Raw genomic sequence first — 16990 nt, 5'->3', positions numbered from 1 at the left:
CCTGCCGGGGGCCGGGACGGAGGGCTCTCCGCGCAGCTCTTCGCGTCCCAGCCGGGCCGGGGCAGCCGCAAGCCCCCCGCCACTGCCGCCTCACCCGCCGAGGAATGGCTCCGGAGCCTCCTCGGGGGTTTTAAAGCTGTTGTCGCTGAGCTGGCGAAAGGGAGGAGATAGACTATAAATATAGCCGTCGCGCCCTTTGCTCGCCCTGAAATCTATTATTACATTTATTGCTTTGACAGAAGGGGGAAAAAAAAAAAAAAAGAAATCCTCGTATTAAGTCGGCTCCATAGTTTCCAGACACCCTGGAACCCCTCTTCCACGGCAGCATGTCTAATGTATTCCCTGGTGATTCTAGGCATTAATTAGTTGTTTAATAGGAGTATGACTAAAAATGTAAAAGAAGGATTAGGAGCGTGAAACGTATGTCCAGCTCCTTCCACACACTCGAGGAGGGAATGAAAATCATCCAGTATCTTATGTTTCTCCAGGAGCCATTTGCATTTCCCACCAGCTGCTCACTTTAGCCTCTCCGGGGCGGACGGAGACTGCTGCCGCCCGGCGCGGAGGCGGTCGATGAACGGCGGGCGGTCCTGCTCCGCGGCCGCGCTGCCGGGCGGGCGTCCCAGCCATCCCTGCCCGACAGACAACGGGGCTGGGGGTGTGGGGAAGATGCAGACGGGCGCAAGCAGTTTGCTTCTCCCCGGTAAACAGAAGTGAGAGGTGGGAGCTGCGAGTCCCTCTCACTCCCGCTCTTTCTTCGGATGCGCGGAGAAACCGGATTTCACCTGGCAGAGCGCTCCCAGGGATAGAAACGCAGGTAGCAAAGGACGCAGTAAACTAATTTATTTCTCCTCCTAGATTTTCCCACACGATTTCATTGCTTGCGAGAGAAAGTAACCCCTCCGCTTGGCGCGGCGACCGCTGAGGCGCCGCAATCAAAGGGCTTTTCTAAGCACGCCGCGGAGCGGTGGTGCTGCCGGCTGCGGCTGGGCTGACTTAACGACCCACGGAAAACTTGGCCTCTTCCAAGGATTCGCTTTCCCTTCCAGCAATAACTGCCTAGCCCCCTGCCCACGGCTATAAATAACTAAAATTCACTCCAGGGTGAAACAATTTTAAAATAGCCACAAAGAGATCAGGTGTAGCCTCCGAGTTAGTAAAGCGCCTACTTTATTTTCGTGTGGTTCCTCTATAAACATAGCCGAGGAAATGCTGCGAGAAAAAAAGCGACCGCTTTAGTTTGATCTGATAGAGAAATCCGACTTCGATATTTTCTTAAACACGGAAAACGCCGCAAAATCGAAAATAAATTTCCCCCCGGAGGCAGCTCGGTGTCCTTTGGGGAAAAGGGAGGGAGTGTAGCGTTTTCTCGCTTTCGTGCATAAGTTATGCAGGGCGAGTAACGGAGAGGAGCGGCAGGATTTCTGCTATCCCGGCACTGCGCTACCGATGCAGGCAAGAAAAAGAACACCCCGCATTAAAAAAAAAAAAAAAAAAAAAAAAAAAAGGCGCGCAACTATATATATGTGAGAAGTAAGAAAAATTTGGGGGGGGGGGGAAAAACCAAAAACCAAAAAGTGGGTTAAAACAGGAAACCGAGACCTCTCGCAATAGGTCGCAGATACCTCTTCACACCTGATGCAAGGACAGCCACCGGCCCGGCCCGGGAAACTTCGGCCACAGTTACTTGAGCCCCCCTCCCCAGCCGGGCGGAGCGGGGCGCGCCCTGCGCGGGCGCGGAGAGGCCACGGCCGTCCTCGCTCACCTCGGTTTTCCTCTGGCTACCTAGCCCGGCGCCGCGCCGCCTCCGCCGACTTTTGTCCTTCCTCCTGCCCCCTGCCCCCTTCGCGGACGGGGGCTGCCGCCGCCTCTGCGCCCGTGCCCGCGGAGAGCCGCGGAGCCGCCCGCCCCGGCGCGGCCCGACGCGGCCCCGCGGCGGCGGGGAGCGCTTGGCGGAGCCTGTGTGACGTCAGGGCCCGGGGAGGCGGGCGGGGCGGGGCGGGGGCGCGGGAGGGCCGAGGAAGGAGGGAGCCAGCGGCGGCTCCGCGGCCCCGCAGCCAGCGCAGGAGCCCGGCGCGGCCCCGCCGCCCCCGTCAGCCACAGGCACCGGCAGCGAGAGCAGCGGGGCGGGCGGCGCAACCGGCCCCGGTGAGTGCGGGAGGCTCGGGGGGTATCGGCGGGACGGGCGCGGGGCTACGGACCCGGCAGGTCCGGGCTCTGCGCGCCCCGGGACGAGCAGCGGGACCGCGGGCCGGCTGAGCAGGGTCCCGCGGGCTCGGGTTGCTGATGATCTCCCGGGTGGCCGCGGCCCGTCCCGCAGGGCTGTCGGCCAGGGAAGGGCGCTGCCCCCTCGCCGTTTGCTCGCCGGGGTCCCGCTTCCCCGGCGGGGCGGGCGCCGCGGAACCGGCCGCGCAGGCGGCTCTTCCTGCCGCGGAGACGCGGACCTGGGCGGGGGGCGGCAGCGGCGCCGGCTCGGGCTCGGGCCGCCCCAAAGCGATGCGGACGGGTCTGCCGAGCCGGCTGCGGAGTCTGCGGCTGGGACCCGCCGGCACCGCCAGCGAAAGAGCGGCGGGGCACGGCTGCCCCGCGGACACGGCGGAGGGGTAGGCCCCGCACGGAACCCCCTTTCGTTTGAGAACCAGCGGCCACGGGCCTCTGGCGGAAAGCGTCCCGCCAAAATACGGACCACGGCATTTCGGGCGGTGCTGAAATCCTGGCCAGGCGACTCCATTTTTGGGGGGATTGTGGATTTTTTTTTTTCCCCCCCGAAAGAACTGTAATAGATACCTATAAGGAAAAAAATATTAATGATCTCGTGTGACTCCGCTTTCCTGTCCGCGCCCTGCAGTTGCTCCAAGCAGGTTGCTGCTGAGAGGGCCCGGCCGTGGAGAAAGGCAAGGGCGCTCGACTGGTGCGTTTGCTGGGGCTATGGGCGCGCAGAGGTGCTGAGGTGTTTAAATCGGAGTACTCGGATAAAGGGAAGTGGAAAAGCAAGTGGAGTTGCTTTCGTTTGAATCGCCGGGCTGGAGACAATAGGAAAACGCTCCCCTTGGCCCCGTGCTGCGATGTGCCTTGCAACAAGAATTAAGAGGATATGGAGAGGAGAAAGGGAAGGAGCAATACGGGCGAGGAAGGAAAAATAATCATCTGTCCGAGAAAGGCGCTTTTCTCCGAAGAGACCGGCATTTCAGCAGAGAGGAAGAACTTCCCCTCGGTGTCGGTGCTTGTGCGTGGGGGGAGCCGTGTGTCTCCACTCGTGAGATAAATCAGCCATAGAGGCAGGCCGCGGGGGAGGGCATTTGTCACGCAGGACTAATCTTGACGGAGACCGATCCCGAAATAAGGACCATCGGCGAAGAATTAAGGTTCTCTTAATCGCCTTCCCGATTAATTTAGGAACTGCTCGTGTGCTAGGCCCGGCTGCTGGAGGGAGCGGAGTTCCTCCCTAGTGTCGTTCATCTGGGAATATAAATCGCCATGTCACGACACGACCACGAGAAATCCCGATAACCGCACCGTCCCGTTTCCTTTCCCCCCTCTTTTTAAAATTATTATTATTATTATTACACCTTTCCTCCACTTTTTCTACGGCCTTATCCTGCCTGCCCGGCGGAGGGTGGCAGGGCCGGGGCCTCCAGGCCCTTCTCGGTGGGTACTGCGTCTGGCACTGCTCATCCCAGTCATGCCTCGGCTCCAGACTGCCGGATTTCTGAGCACCAGCTAATAATGCGCCCAGTCCAGACATTAAAAAAAGAAGCAAAGAAGAAGACGAAAGATTACTGAAATGATGGTGACATGCAAATTTCCCCCGAAATTATCATAAGTAAACATTTGAAGCCTGGACTAATAAAATCCCATCTGTGTTACTTCATATCGAGTTAGTAGAGAGCTGTGATAATGAATTTTGTAATATCTCACGAACAGACATCTCAATCAGGCACTAATCCTGTGATTTTACTGTCCGACCTCTCAGATAGGGGGAGGCGGCGGTGGCGGCCGGGGGGCGCGGAGACGCAGCCGCTGCCGCGCAATTTCCGCCGAGGTGGGGGAGCGGCTGCTGGTACCCACTGCCCTGCGGCACCGCTGCCACCGGGGTCGGCCTGTCCCGCGGCTGAGCACGGCGACGAGGTTAGAGGACTCGCCCCCAAATAACTAGAGGTGCAGGGAGGCCGGAGGGTTCGAGGAGCCGGGAAACAACCGCGGGTGTTTGCGCCTGTCCTGTGGTGTGACTTAGGTGGGACCAGAGGCTGAGACAAGGAGGGAGGACGCTGCTCGTATCACTGGAGAAAGGTGCGGGATCCAGCCCGCGTCCTTGAGACGTAGCTCCCGGGGCGGCTGCGTTTCGCGGTTTTGCACGTATTTTTCAATCCCAAAATAATTGTTCTAAAACTCCGGTGCCTTCATCTTTTGCAGATAACGGGTAATGGAGTCCAACTGCCGCAAACTTGTCTCCGCCTGTGTTCAGCTAGGTAAGAGACACCACCGCCCGCCGGGCCGGAGGCACAGCGGCCGCCCTGCCGTGCGGAGGGGTGCGCGGGTGCGCAGCCGAGCGGGCCGACCCCGGGGAAGCGGCGGCGCCTCCGCGAAGGGCTGCGCAGCGTCGGGCGCTGACCACCACCCACCACCCACCCAGTTACTTCTCGCCCTTCCCCCCCGCCCCGTGTCCCCGTCCCCAGGCGTGCGCGGCCCGCCGCCGTCGAGCGCCTTTATTCCGAAGGCGGACATCTAAACGGGGGGATGAGCGAGGGGCGCTGGAGGGTCGCACGGAGCCGCCGGCAGCACGGGACACCGGTGACGCGCGGCGGCCCCTCCGCGCCGCTCCGCGGGCGCGCTGCGGGCGGCGGCGGCGGCAGCTCCGACGCGGGCCCCCCTGCGCGGCGCCAGGGCGCCCTCTGCTGTCCCCGGCGGCGCGCCCGGAGGTGCGCTACCGCGGGAGAGGGGAGCGAACCGGGGAAGGGGTGCGCGCAACCCCGCGGCTGCGGCCGCGCACCTGCTCCCGCCGCCAGCGTGCGTCCCCCCAAAAAAGCATCGCTCTCAGCGCGCCGTTTAGACACCCGCAGCGTCGCTCTCGTATTTATTTTTGTTTTCTATTTTTTGACACCACCCCCTCGCCCGTAAACAAGCCGCCAGCCCTCTCCTGCCCCCAGAGGTAGGCACCCCCACAGCGCCCCGTCTGCAGCAGAGCCAGCTCCCGTCTCTCTTCCCCTGCCCTTTTCAGGGGGTCTGACAGGCGAGCCCGAGGGGTGGTAAAGAAAAACAGCAATGCAAACATATTACAAAGAAGAAAACAAGGGCTCTGTATTTCGAGAGACTGTTTAATCCAAGATAAACGTAATTTTGTTTAAATAAAATACATTAACCTGAATTAATAATACAGGAAACTAGAGTGAATTAATAATGCACGTATTCCTGGTCTCGTGGTTAAACACTTCCTTGTAAGAATACTGTATTAACCCTGTTTGGCCAAACAGCTTGCTATTTCTCAAATAACATCCAGTGATTTCAGGAGAGGCCACGTCCCCTTCTCGAGTCCACCCGCCCCCGGGGACTTTAAACGGGATTTGCTAGCTGGACATCAAAACCCCTAGAAGGAGAAACGCTTAGGCTAAAGGAAGGTTAGCGAGCAAAATCCGGGGTAATTCCAAACGCCAAAGTATTACGAACCGATAATTTTTAATCCCGGAAACACACACGATATTAAATTGTGCACAAATAGGCTTTACCGGAGTCTGGCACTTTTTCCCTCTGCCAGTAATAAGTGTTAAACAATGTGGAAAGGAAGGGTGACATCGCTTTATATATGGTTTGCAAATAAGAAAGGCCTTTTTACCCTCCCCTGCCTTTTCTTCCCGATGAACAGGTGGTCTTAATCAAAGACCTTAGCACGATCGAATGGGAAAGTGGGGACCTTTCTGATATAATAAATTTATGAGCCCTTCCAAGTCAGCTTTGTTCGACTAAGTATTTATAAAAGTAATATCCACATATGCTCCCTGACACGGTAACTTTAACTTCCTCTGCCGAGAAACAAATGGTTATTTTCTTAAACATCAATTATGAACCTGGATTATTGTAGTACACGCAAAATTTCCTGCCTTGTTACCGTACCAGCCGGTCTGTTTTTTGCTCGCCGGGCTGCAGGGGAAATTGCTATCTAAACACCTTTAATGCCATTAATTAAAACGTACGTCCGAGTCCAAGAAGCAACGCGGTGTTGCCTGACCATTAAAACGTTCCCATTTACGGGGAAGGGAAGAGCGACGACCTGAAATACGAGAATATATCCCTGCAGATATGGGAATATATCCTTGCAAATGCGGGGGTGAACCTTGTGCGCTGCCTCAGTTCCTGCCTCTGTGAGACAGATAATGGCAAGTCCCGAGCCTCTCGGGCGACTCGCTCTAAACCGTAGAAATCACGGGTGTTTTCCGGTGATACCGGAGCGGTTTGTTGGGTCTTGGCTTTGGTTTGCTTAAAACCGTGCGGTATTCGTTGATTTTTTTGTTGGTTTTTTTTTGTGGGTTTGTTTTGTTTTGTTTGGTTTGGTTTGTTTTGTTTTACCTGACCGTAAGGACTCCGTGCTTTTGGGATTTAGTTTGCAAAAAGCCTGATCCTTGCCACTGGCTGGTGGGGGAGGCGGGGAAGGAAGCAGGGGTGATTGGGGACACACACACACACACACCCCGTCACAATTCGGCTTTGGAAATTACGAGGGCGGTGAGGTAATTTCGCGAGATAGGCACCGTCGGTGGCCATGAGGACAATGATCGCAAACCAGAACCACCGGCAGTAATAGCAAAACATGCGATTGTTTTGTCAAATCGATGGTTCTGCGAAAGGAGGAAACGAAATTCAGTAGGAGACCCTCCGAAACGACACGGCATGCCGAGTTCCCGCGGGGACTGGGGCGCGGAGGGGGAGGGCTGTTCCAGAAGAAACGAGTCCTTGGCCATGCCGAGGAAAGGAAAATGGGAAAGCATGAAAATATTATTGCAGCCTAGAGTGTCAAGCGCAGCCCGGCGGGTGTCAGGTTTCTTCAGAGGGACAGGAAAATTGCTGCTGGGTGACCAGTCCTACAAAATTAGGAAAACTTCGGCACATGCTTCGGCAGACCCACGGCAGTTGTAAATGGTTGTCGGTGGTGCGTTTGTTTGAATAATTTTTATGCAGGGCAAAAGGATGCTTAAGCTTTTTGCGTGTACGTGTGTATATATATATATATATAATCTATACGATTTGTTAGGTCTGTAAATTCTGCTTAAGGAAGCCTTCCCTGTAATCGAGAATCTGGGTATTGCTGAAACAGCAGCCTCCAGCATAAAATGCTGAAATTACATTCCGTTTTATATCATCATTCAGCATTCCAAATTGATTGTTTCAACTCTATCATCATCATTTTATATATATATATATATATATATATATATATATGTTTGTCAGAATATTCTGTAACTGAACATTCTTTTCAAAAACAAAAACTTTAAAAAAACCAGCCTAACGCTGATTCAGCCTTCCATTCAGACCAGCTGAAGACACTGCAGCGTGCAAAGCAAAGGTCGCCGGTACCTCTTTTGAGCCCCGGGACGAGGTGGGCGCGCAGCCTCTGCCTCCGCGGGAGGGAGGGAGCTCGGGGGGGCCGAGGCGGAGCCGGAGCGTCGCTGCCGCCGCTGGGCCGCCAGGCAGAGCCGAGCGGCACCCTCCCCTCCACATAGCGTGGCCAAATTTGTCCCCGGAATTGTGACCCGAGCCCTGGAGCCGGGATGTTCCCCGTCCAGGGCGCAAGCGCTCCGTTGGTGGGCTGTCCCTGCGCGGCACCCCGGAAGGTGCGCGCTCCGTCCCGCACCCCCCGCCAAGCGCAAATTAGAAGTTATTTATTTCGCTTCATTTATAGAATTTTCCCCCTCCGCGGTTGCCGTCTGAGAATAATATATGCAGCGGTTGCCCTCTGAGAATAATATATGCAGCAGTAGTTAGCCTCACTCTAGGGAAAACTAAATGTATAACGAAAGCTTATTCGTGAGTAGGAATATACTAACGGAACAATCTGATGTCTTCTTAATCCTATGTAAAAAGCTCTGTAGTCTTCCTAATATTGACTGAATGGGTAATTAATGGCTCTTCATCGAGGAGAATACCCGGTAATCCGAGATAGGCGAAAGACAACAAGCCAAAGGTAAAAGACAACAGGACTAGTTGGAGGCTCTACATAAGAACCAATTTATCCATTTAGGGGAGTATTACGCCTCGAAACAAAGATCTCGTGAGGAGATAAAGGAAAAGTGGGAAAATAAATACCCGTAGTAGGTCTGGCCACTCTCCGGCATCCCCATCAGAGCCGCTCAGTTCCCGGTCCTGCTCTCTGCCCTCCCGCCACCCACACCGGGGCCGACACCGGGCATCAAAAAACAGCGTGGAGGGAAAAAAAAAAAAAAAAAAAAAAGAAAAAAAAAAAAAAAAAAAACCCGGAAAAAACCACCAAAAACCACCAAAAACCAAACCAAACCAAAAAACAGCAACCCCCCCCCACACACAAACATTCTCTCACACACACACACAAAAAAAAACCAAACAAACAACCAAGCACACTAAAAACTCCCGTGAAATATAAAAGGTGAAGCGGGGTGAAGAGCATCCCCTATTCCCCGTTTTTCTCAGGCGGTGGATGTCCCCCGGTCCACCGGGGCGCCCGACTGGCCCTGAAGCTCAAGGAAAAAAAGGAAAGAGTGGAATTCCCAGAATAGTTTTGGGGTTTTCTTTGGGGATGGCAGCCACACGCAGCAAGCGCGGACAGTCGGTACGCGAGTGAGCTGGCGGGGACGGCTTCGTGGCCAGGACCCGAACCCGAGAGTCGATGGCAACTTCCACCAGCGGAAAAAAAAAAAAAAATAAAAAAAAAAAAAAAAAAAAACACTTGACATTTTAATTGAAACCTTTACCACTAATATATTACCTGGGTGACTACAATTAGGTTGTTTTTCGGTTGGCTGACAGCTTTTAAAATATTATTTCACTTGGGAAATAAAAGCTTCATCTCAGATTATAGGTGGGTATTTTTGGATTTACGTGATTTATGGTCACCATGACAACTAATGCTGTGTGGTAGCTCCCCTCCTGCCCGGGGTGGGGGAGTTTTAATCAAGGGCACGTAAATGCCGACAGCCTCTCCCTTTGGGCTGCCGGGGCCCGGGCCAGCGCTGTGCTCTCCTTTTCGGGGCGCGGGGACGGCTGGAGGGTCCGTCCCGTCTGTGGCTGCGGGACGCGGGGCTGGAGCTAGGGAAGACGTGAGAGGGCGTTGCGGTGGCCGGGCCCCGCTCCTCCTCTCCCCGTGCCCTGGGGGAACGCGCCGGGAGCGGCCTGCCCCCGTCAAATGTCCCGAGACAGCGAGACTGCGGCTGGCGGGCACCGGCGGGCACCGGCAAGGGCATAAAGCGCGTAACAAGCGCTCTGCGCCCCGCAAGCGGGAGAGACTTTTCGCTTCGAGTCCCTGCGGAAGAAGCCGTCATTGCCCCAAATGAATGAAAATAAATAAATGAAAATAAATGAAAGGGGAAAAAAAAAAAAAAAAAAAAGTGGTGATGGGTGTCATCCGAGACAGACATCTGCCCCGTCTGAAAAAAGAAAAAACAAAAAGGGGGGAGAGGGAGATGCCTCCGTATCACCTCTCCCTCTGGCTCCCCTTGTTTTCACCCCGACGCGGGGGCTGGAGAGGAGAAGCGCCCCCTCCCAGGCGCCCCTGGCTGAGAGGCCGAGGCCGCTCCCGCTTGGCCGGGGCTGGGGCAGCTCCCTGCCCGCGGTCTTGGCACGGCCCCGCCATGGGGAAAGGCCAGGGGGGCGGTCCTCGGTGCGGGACCACAGAGGTAGAGAGAGGTTAAGAAGAAACTGGGATATGATTGGTAAACAAATTGTGCAGAATGGAGCTGGATTCATATTGACTTAGTTATAGGTCATCTGCTGCCGGTGCAAAGGGAGGAAATATTTACTTTACACATATACTTTATGATCTTGGGGGAATTAGAGGAAATTCAATAAGAAAACGGCTAGAATCATTTTAAACCCCCTATTTAAAAGACTTAAGCAAATTAGAGTCTTATCAGATTAAAATCCACTACAAATGTAAGAGCATTGTCTCCATCGAAACGCTGTGGGGTCTGAGGAAAGAGATTCTTTGCCAAATCTCAGGGATAAAAACACGTCATTTAAACACCAGATAATGAGCAGAATGTAAATTAATTTAACCTTCTTTACTAACAGGCTGCGAAAGTAATATGTATAATTTAGCGATAACTAAGATTGCGATGGATGATACGTATCTCGGGCGAGAATCAGGGACTAAGACCCTTGAGGGAGGTGGGGGTGGGCTGTGGCGGACCGGATGGGAACGGGACACAGAAAAGTTTGGGCGCTGAGACGTGGATGCGTAGGGCCACATCAAGGGGAAGCTTTCGGTAACTTTTCAATACGAGTGACCAGCCAGATAAATTGAAGATAGATACGCAAACCTGCTTTTCCCTCTCCCGGGCTCCTTCGGAGTCCCCATCCCTTAGACGGCCACAATTCCCTGGGGCAGTGTCAGCCCTGTGGGCTAGGGCTCGGGGACAGACTCCTCTGCCCCAGGAGGACCTGACCAGCATGGGAGGGCAACCTGCCCCCGACTTAGACGCGCGTGAAAAAGCCCCGCACCTCCTTCCTGCGAGAGACGGGTCCACAGCAGCCTCATTCCCACGAGCGGGAACTGCGGGACGGTGCAGCCCATCCCTCTACTGCTGCTGCCCAGGAGAGGGGTCAAATCATGTCCCCAAACCCCGGAGAGGCGGTTGAGAGGTTTCTGTGCCGGCGCTCGGCCCGGTGTGGGACTTGGCCAAACGCTGTGAACGACTTGCGTGGGCGCGGATCCGTGGGCTGCTCCGGGAACCCCGGGGGCGCGGGATGGTCCCTCCGGGTCCACGCCGAGCGGGAGGAATGGTCCCGCGGATTACTGTGCGAGTAAGTTGTAAAACCGGGGCGGAAAAGGTTCCTTGGGGGCTAAGCTTTTGAGAACGCGGTTGCAGGGAAGGGGCGGGGATGATAGAACCAGGGGAATGATTTTTTCCCCCTTGTACTCTGGTTTCGGTACGGGCAGAGGAAGAGCAGAAGGCCGCCGAGCGCGGGGACTAGAAGAGCTCGGGGGTCTCCGAGCGCGGTGTGAAGCTTTCCGTAGCTGTGTCGCAGGGGGGAGGTTGTTGACATTTGCGTTTAATTGTCTCCGTTACCAGCACAAGGTCCGCCGTCTAACCGGCCGCGTCCCCGTCCTGCTTATTTTGCAACCTCTCCCTGAGAGGGGAATCGGACTTCCCTCCACCCTACTGCAGCGGCTCTAGCAGTGCAGAGCTCTCGGCTCCTCACCCTCGCAGGTCCGGGAGTGGGGCGAGGCTCGGGGCCTCTCCGGAGGGGTGCCCCGTGAGCCGACGGCGGAGGCCGGTCTCTCAGGGCGCGGGTAGCCCCGCGGGGTACACCGGGCGGAGGCTTTGCGGAGGGGGTCGGGTGTGCCCATCACCGGGAGAGCGCGGGGGGCGGCGCGGGGCGCGCAGGGCCGCGCGGGCGGGCGGGGCGCGGGCGGGGCGGGACGGGCGGAGAAGGGGCGGTGCGGGGGCGGTGCGGGGCGGGGAGGGTGACGTGCTGCGCGGGGAAGGCCGCCGCCGGTTTAAGATGTCAGGCCAAGAGGGAAGCGACTGAGCTGATGCGGTGCGGGGCCGGCCGCGGCGCGGGTCCATGCGCGGGCAGCGGAGAGGAGCGCCCCGCGGAGCGCCGCCGCGCCTCGCCGCCCCCGACCCGCGGAGCCCCGCGGCGGGCCGGGGGCCGCCGGCCGGGGAGCTGCCGCGTCGCCGTGACGGCTCTTACAGGACCCGACTCGCCCGCTCTCCCGTCGCCGCCGCCGCGCCCCCCCGGCCGGCGGGGGCTTCGAGGCTCGCCGTGCCGCCAGGGCTCTAGTCGAACGTCGCCCGCCCCGGCGCGGCTCCCCGGCCGGCAGCCCTGACCCCCGGAGCCGCGGGGCTGCTCCGCGTCCGCGGAGGGGGCGCTGCGCGGACCCTCCTACACGTACCGACACCTACAGACACACGCACACCTTCTCCTATCGACCCCCCAGGCGCGCACGTAGACTTTGGCGTCCTTTTGCCGATGAACTGCATGAAGGACCCGTTAAGCCTGGAGCGCCTGGGAGCCGGGAATAAGCTGTGCTCCTCCTCACCTTCCTCCTCCTCCTCCTCTTCATCATCCTGCCATCACCACCAGCCCGCGCTGGCCATGGCGACGGCGCTGGCGCCGGGGCAGGCGCGCTCCTCCCTGGAGTCCGCCAAGCACCGGCTGGAGGTGCACACCATCTCCGACACCTCCAGCCCCGAGGCCGCAGGTAAGAGGGGGTGAGAGGCAGGGACCCCAGCCCGACGGGCGCCCCGCCGCCCTGTCCTGCTCCGGCCCGGCTGGCAGCCCCGCGGATCGCGATGCGCCGCCGCCCCTCTGCCCGGGAGCGTCCCGCACCCGAGCCGAGACGCGTTTCGTGGTTTTTCGCTTGCGGCGTCTGTGTGTCGGCGTACAGGAAGATAATGGCATATGTAAGGGTAGGCGAGTAGCGTGTATACCGGCAGGCGAGTTACATGGATACACATCGGAAAATAACGTGGGAGTTCATGTGCAAGTGATATCCATACAGACAGACAAATAGGGGTATACACGGGCACAGAATATTCTTACAGGCGGGCGAATAACACCGCTGTAGGTAAGGAAATAAAACGGATTGCGTGTGTGCAGACGGGAGAATAACATGGATGCACGTAGGCAGAAAGCCCGCGCACGGACAGGCGGCTCCGTCCCGCTGCCCCGGCGGTGGCTGCTCCACCGGGAGGAGCTGCCCGTGGGTGCCCGCGGGGCGCGGGGAAGCCGCGGCGGCGGGAGGCCGGCGCGGGTTAATCATTACAGCGTCGAGTGGCGTTCGGGGCACTCTGCGGGATCTGGCAGCGCTGGGGACACGCTTTTCCCCAGCCGCTGGAGAGGAGGCTGAGGAGGCTGAGGCGCCCTCGTTTTCCGCCTTGTTTTTTTGTTTGGTTTTGTTTTGTTTCCCCCACTTACAGAGAAGGATAAGAGCCAGCAGAGCAAGAATGAGGATGCGGGGCCCGAGGACCCCTCCAAGAAGAAGAGGCAGCGGCGGCAGCGGACTCACTTCACCAGCCAGCAGTTGCAGGAGCTGGAGGCCACCTTCCAGCGGAATCGCTACCCGGACATGTCCACTCGGGAGGAGATCGCCGTCTGGACCAACCTCACCGAGGCCAGGGTTAGGGTAAGTCCTGACACGGCATCCCGGCTCGGAGCGGCGGGGGTCAGGGTGGGTTGGGAAAGGGAAGGAGGGCTGAAGTATTTGCAGCTGCTTTCGATTTCGGCTTGTACGTAAACTTCAGAGCCTTTGCACAAAAGCGGGGCAGAGCAGGACATTTCTGTCAAAGCGAAACAGATCGGGATCACTCTCCGTGTCTCTGAAATATGGTTTGCTGCACGTTTCGCCCTCACCGTGCAATGCGTCCCTCTCCTTTTGATCGAAACGCTAATGAAAACATTAGCCAAGAAAGCAACTTGGAACAGGCTGCAACCTGCGCTGTCTCTAATGAGAAAAAGATGCAAAATACACAAGAGCTTTTTGCTTCACTGCGAGGCACTCCCAATGTGCCCTTCCTTGCATTTTCTATTTCTTTGCGTTTCACAATTCGACGAGCGTCTCCCTCCACCCTCTACCCCCCTCTGAGATTTATGGGACCATCGCGGCGCTGCAGAGATACCGCGGCCGGATCCTGCTCGCCTGCAAACGCCTCGCTGGGGGGAAAAAAAGAAAAACAACAAACCCCAACGCACGCACACAAAAAGAAACCTATAAACCGGTCGAACCTTCAGATTTTCGGAAATCCCACATAGATCCTCTCCCTGAGGTCGCTTGAGGAAAGCGAGACAGTGAGAACCGAGGGCGGCAGCGAGCGGGGCCGGCTCTCAGCCCCGGGCCGGCGGTGTTGGCGCCGGGGCAGGCACGGGGAGGGAGCGGGGCCCGGCCGAGCCCGGTGTTCTCCCGGAGCACGGAGCGCCGTGGGTCGCGGTGCGGCTTTCGCGGAAGTTTTTGTATGGGTCCGGTGCCTCCAGACGGGCCCGTCCCCGTGGTGCCCGGGCGGCCTCCGCCCGGTTCCGCCGGGGTGGGGGTTACCACAAACACCCCGGGGTGGTTTCAATACACACGGTAAGGTGGCTGCTGGCGGCTGCCCGACGGGTCAGACACCTAGATGTGGATTGGGAAAGGGCACGTTTTTCCCATTGTCTGCCCGGGGAGGGTCCCTTAGATCTCATTTAGCACGTTGTTAAATGGTGATTTTTTTTTTTTTTTCCCTATCCCCCCCCACCCCCCCCCCGCCAGCCCCTCCAAAGAGCAGTCGAACAAGTTTGTTTAGAAAGTGGTTTTCGGTTCTGGAAGTTTTCACGCTAGAAGAACTTGTAGCTTTAACAAACTGAAGCAAGGATTTATTAGTTGCTGGCTTCCCCTTCCTTCCCCGTACCATCGCCTTAAATATTCCTCGCGTTTCCAGGCGTTTTACTCTCGCTTTTGTGCTTTTGTATTTTTCCTGGATGGCTTCAGTAGAGAAAAAGCCAAGAGAGAAGAGGGTAAAAAAAAAAACCCAAGCGAGAAATGAAGTGGGGGGCAGGAGATAAGGGAGAGAATAAGAAGGAAGCGTTGGCCTCTGTGGCGCGAATTAGAGCATCACAAATTATGTGGCGGTCTACAAGGGGGGGAGGCTGGGAGGAGGGGGGGCGTTGTGAGCGTGGAATGATGCGGCCAAGAATCTGCCCTGCTAAACCCGGACGGCCCCGAGGATGCTCGGCTGTCCCGGCAGCGCACCCCTGCCTCGGCCCACAGAGGAGGAGGTGAACCTATACACGGAGATATATTCATATATGTATGTTCGTACAATTTCATATTTATAACTTCTATACGGACAGGCTCGGCTGTTGCGCCGAGAACCTGCAAAGGGCTGCGGTGGTGGCTCCTGACTAACTCGCATCTCCCCCCCCTCCCTCTCCCCCCGTTTCCAAAGGTTTGGTTCAAGAACCGCAGAGCCAAATGGAGAAAGAGAGAAAGGAACCAGCAAGCCGAGCTTTGCAAAAACGGCTTCGGTCCGCAGTTTAATGGCCTCATGCAGCCCTACGATGACATGTACCCTGGCTACTCGTACAACAACTGGGCAGCCAAGGGCCTCACCTCCGCTTCCCTCTCCACCAAAAGCTTTCCTTTTTTCAACTCCATGAATGTCAACCCTCTGTCTTCTCAGAGCATGTTCTCCCCTCCAAACTCCATATCCTCCATGAGTATGTCTTCAAGCATGGTACCGTCTGCAGTCACCGGGGTGCCCGGCTCCAGCCTCAACAGCCTGAATAACTTGAACAACTTGAGCAATCCCTCCCTGAATTCTGCAGTGCCAACGCCAGCCTGTCCTTATGCTCCTCCAACACCTCCGTATGTTTATAGGGACACATGTAACTCGAGCTTGGCGAGTCTGAGACTTAAAGCCAAGCAGCACTCCAGTTTTGGCTATGCCAGTGTGCAGAACCCTGCTTCCAACCTGAGTGCTTGCCAGTACGCGGTGGACAGACCCGTGTGAAGCGTCCAAGTAGAAAACTGCGTGGGAATCCCTCCCCATTTCCCACAGAGACTGAGAAATTCACTAGAAAGTAATGGGCACTAGAGAGAAAGAGAAAGGAGGAAAAATCAGAGACAGAGAAGAAGAGAGAAAGAGAGAGGAGGAAAAAAGAAAAAAAGAGGAAACCACTGAAATAAGATAGTTCCTTTGTTTTCAAAGGACCTCCTACAGATTCTGAGATCTTTCTTTCACTAAGAGTATTTCAACAGTTACAAGGACATATATATATATATATGGACAAATGTTTGACTGGATATGATATGACATTTTAATGTTACTATAAGCTTGTTATTTTTTAAGTTTAGCATTGTTAACATAAAAATGACTGAAAGGATGTATATATATCGAAATGTCAAATTAATTTTATAAAAGCAGTTGTTAGTACTATCACAACAGTGTTTTTAAAAGGTTAGGCTTTAAAATAAAGCATGTTACACAGAAGGGATTAGGATTTTTTCGCTTGCGAGCAAGGGAATGTATATACTAAATGCGACACTGTATGTTTCTAACATATAATTATTAAAAAAAATTGTGTGAATATCAGTTTTAGAATAGTACCTCTGGTGGATGCAATGATGTTTCTGATATTGCAATGTAAAACATGCCCTGTGTATAACATTTCGTACAATATTATTGTTTTACTTTTCAGCAAACATGAAAAAAAAAATGTGTTTTATTTCATGGGAGTAAAATATACAGCATACAGTTTTGAGTGCATTTTTTTATTTACTGAGCCAAGCTGCTAGCAGCAACTAGTCTGCAATGATTGACTGATAGTTGACGCTGGGTCTCGTTTTCTGGTAATTCGGGGTAGTACTTTTACAATGCAAATAAATGCTAACACTTTTTTTTTTTTTTTTTTTTTTTTTTTCCCCTCCGCATTAAAAAAAAAAAAAAAAAAAATAAAAAAAAAAAAAATTCCCTTGCTCTAATGTTCCAAACTCGAGAAACATGAATTGTATCCCTTGGGTCCTTTTATTTCCCCGCACAGCCCCGAGAAAATGGATTATTTGACATCGCTGGACTCGAGAACTGCCAGCCACAAAGTTGCTGTATCTCGAGCATAAATTTGTCCTGCTGTGAAGGAAGTTTTTATTACATTAAAGAAAAGGGAGTGGGGAAAAAAAAAAAAAAAAAAAAGATCCAGTTTGCAAACAAACTGCTCCTGTTCAAAATAATCTGTCCCCCTTTGCCCCTCCCTGCGCCCACCTTCTCTCCCTTTAGCGGAGAGATCCTTCATGTAATATTACATTTCTATTTCCAAATCCCCCTTTCAGAGATGAAGA

The 16990-nt window shown here is 55.2% G+C and overlaps 1 protein-coding gene across 2 annotated transcripts; it reads left to right on the top strand.

Annotated features, from left to right (window-relative positions):
• The first annotated feature begins 2079 nt into the window (after positions 1-2079).
• PITX2 (paired like homeodomain 2) lies at positions 2080-16406 on the top strand. Of its 2 annotated transcripts, XM_040064511.2 has the most exons (4): positions 2080-2148; positions 4414-4469; positions 13107-13312; positions 15102-16406. In XM_040064511.2, exons 2-4 carry the CDS (start codon positions 4424-4426, stop codon positions 15663-15665), a joined length of 816 nt encoding a protein of 271 aa, XP_039920445.1. In that variant the 5' UTR covers positions 2080-2148; positions 4414-4423; the 3' UTR covers positions 15666-16406. The 2 variants fall into 2 exon arrangements, with proteins under 2 accessions (XP_039920445.1, XP_039920444.1); XM_040064510.2 differs by lacking the exons at positions 2080-2148; positions 4414-4469 and adding an exon at positions 12015-12388.
• Positions 16407-16990: the final 584 nt, after the last annotated feature.

Source organism: Hirundo rustica, chromosome 5 (genome assembly GCF_015227805.2).
Source record: "Hirundo rustica isolate bHirRus1 chromosome 5, bHirRus1.pri.v3, whole genome shotgun sequence".
NCBI classification, from domain to species: domain Eukaryota; kingdom Metazoa; phylum Chordata; class Aves; order Passeriformes; family Hirundinidae; genus Hirundo; species Hirundo rustica.
Note: the sequence above shows the minus strand (reverse complement) of the source record. Positions and strands in the feature narration are given on the sequence as shown.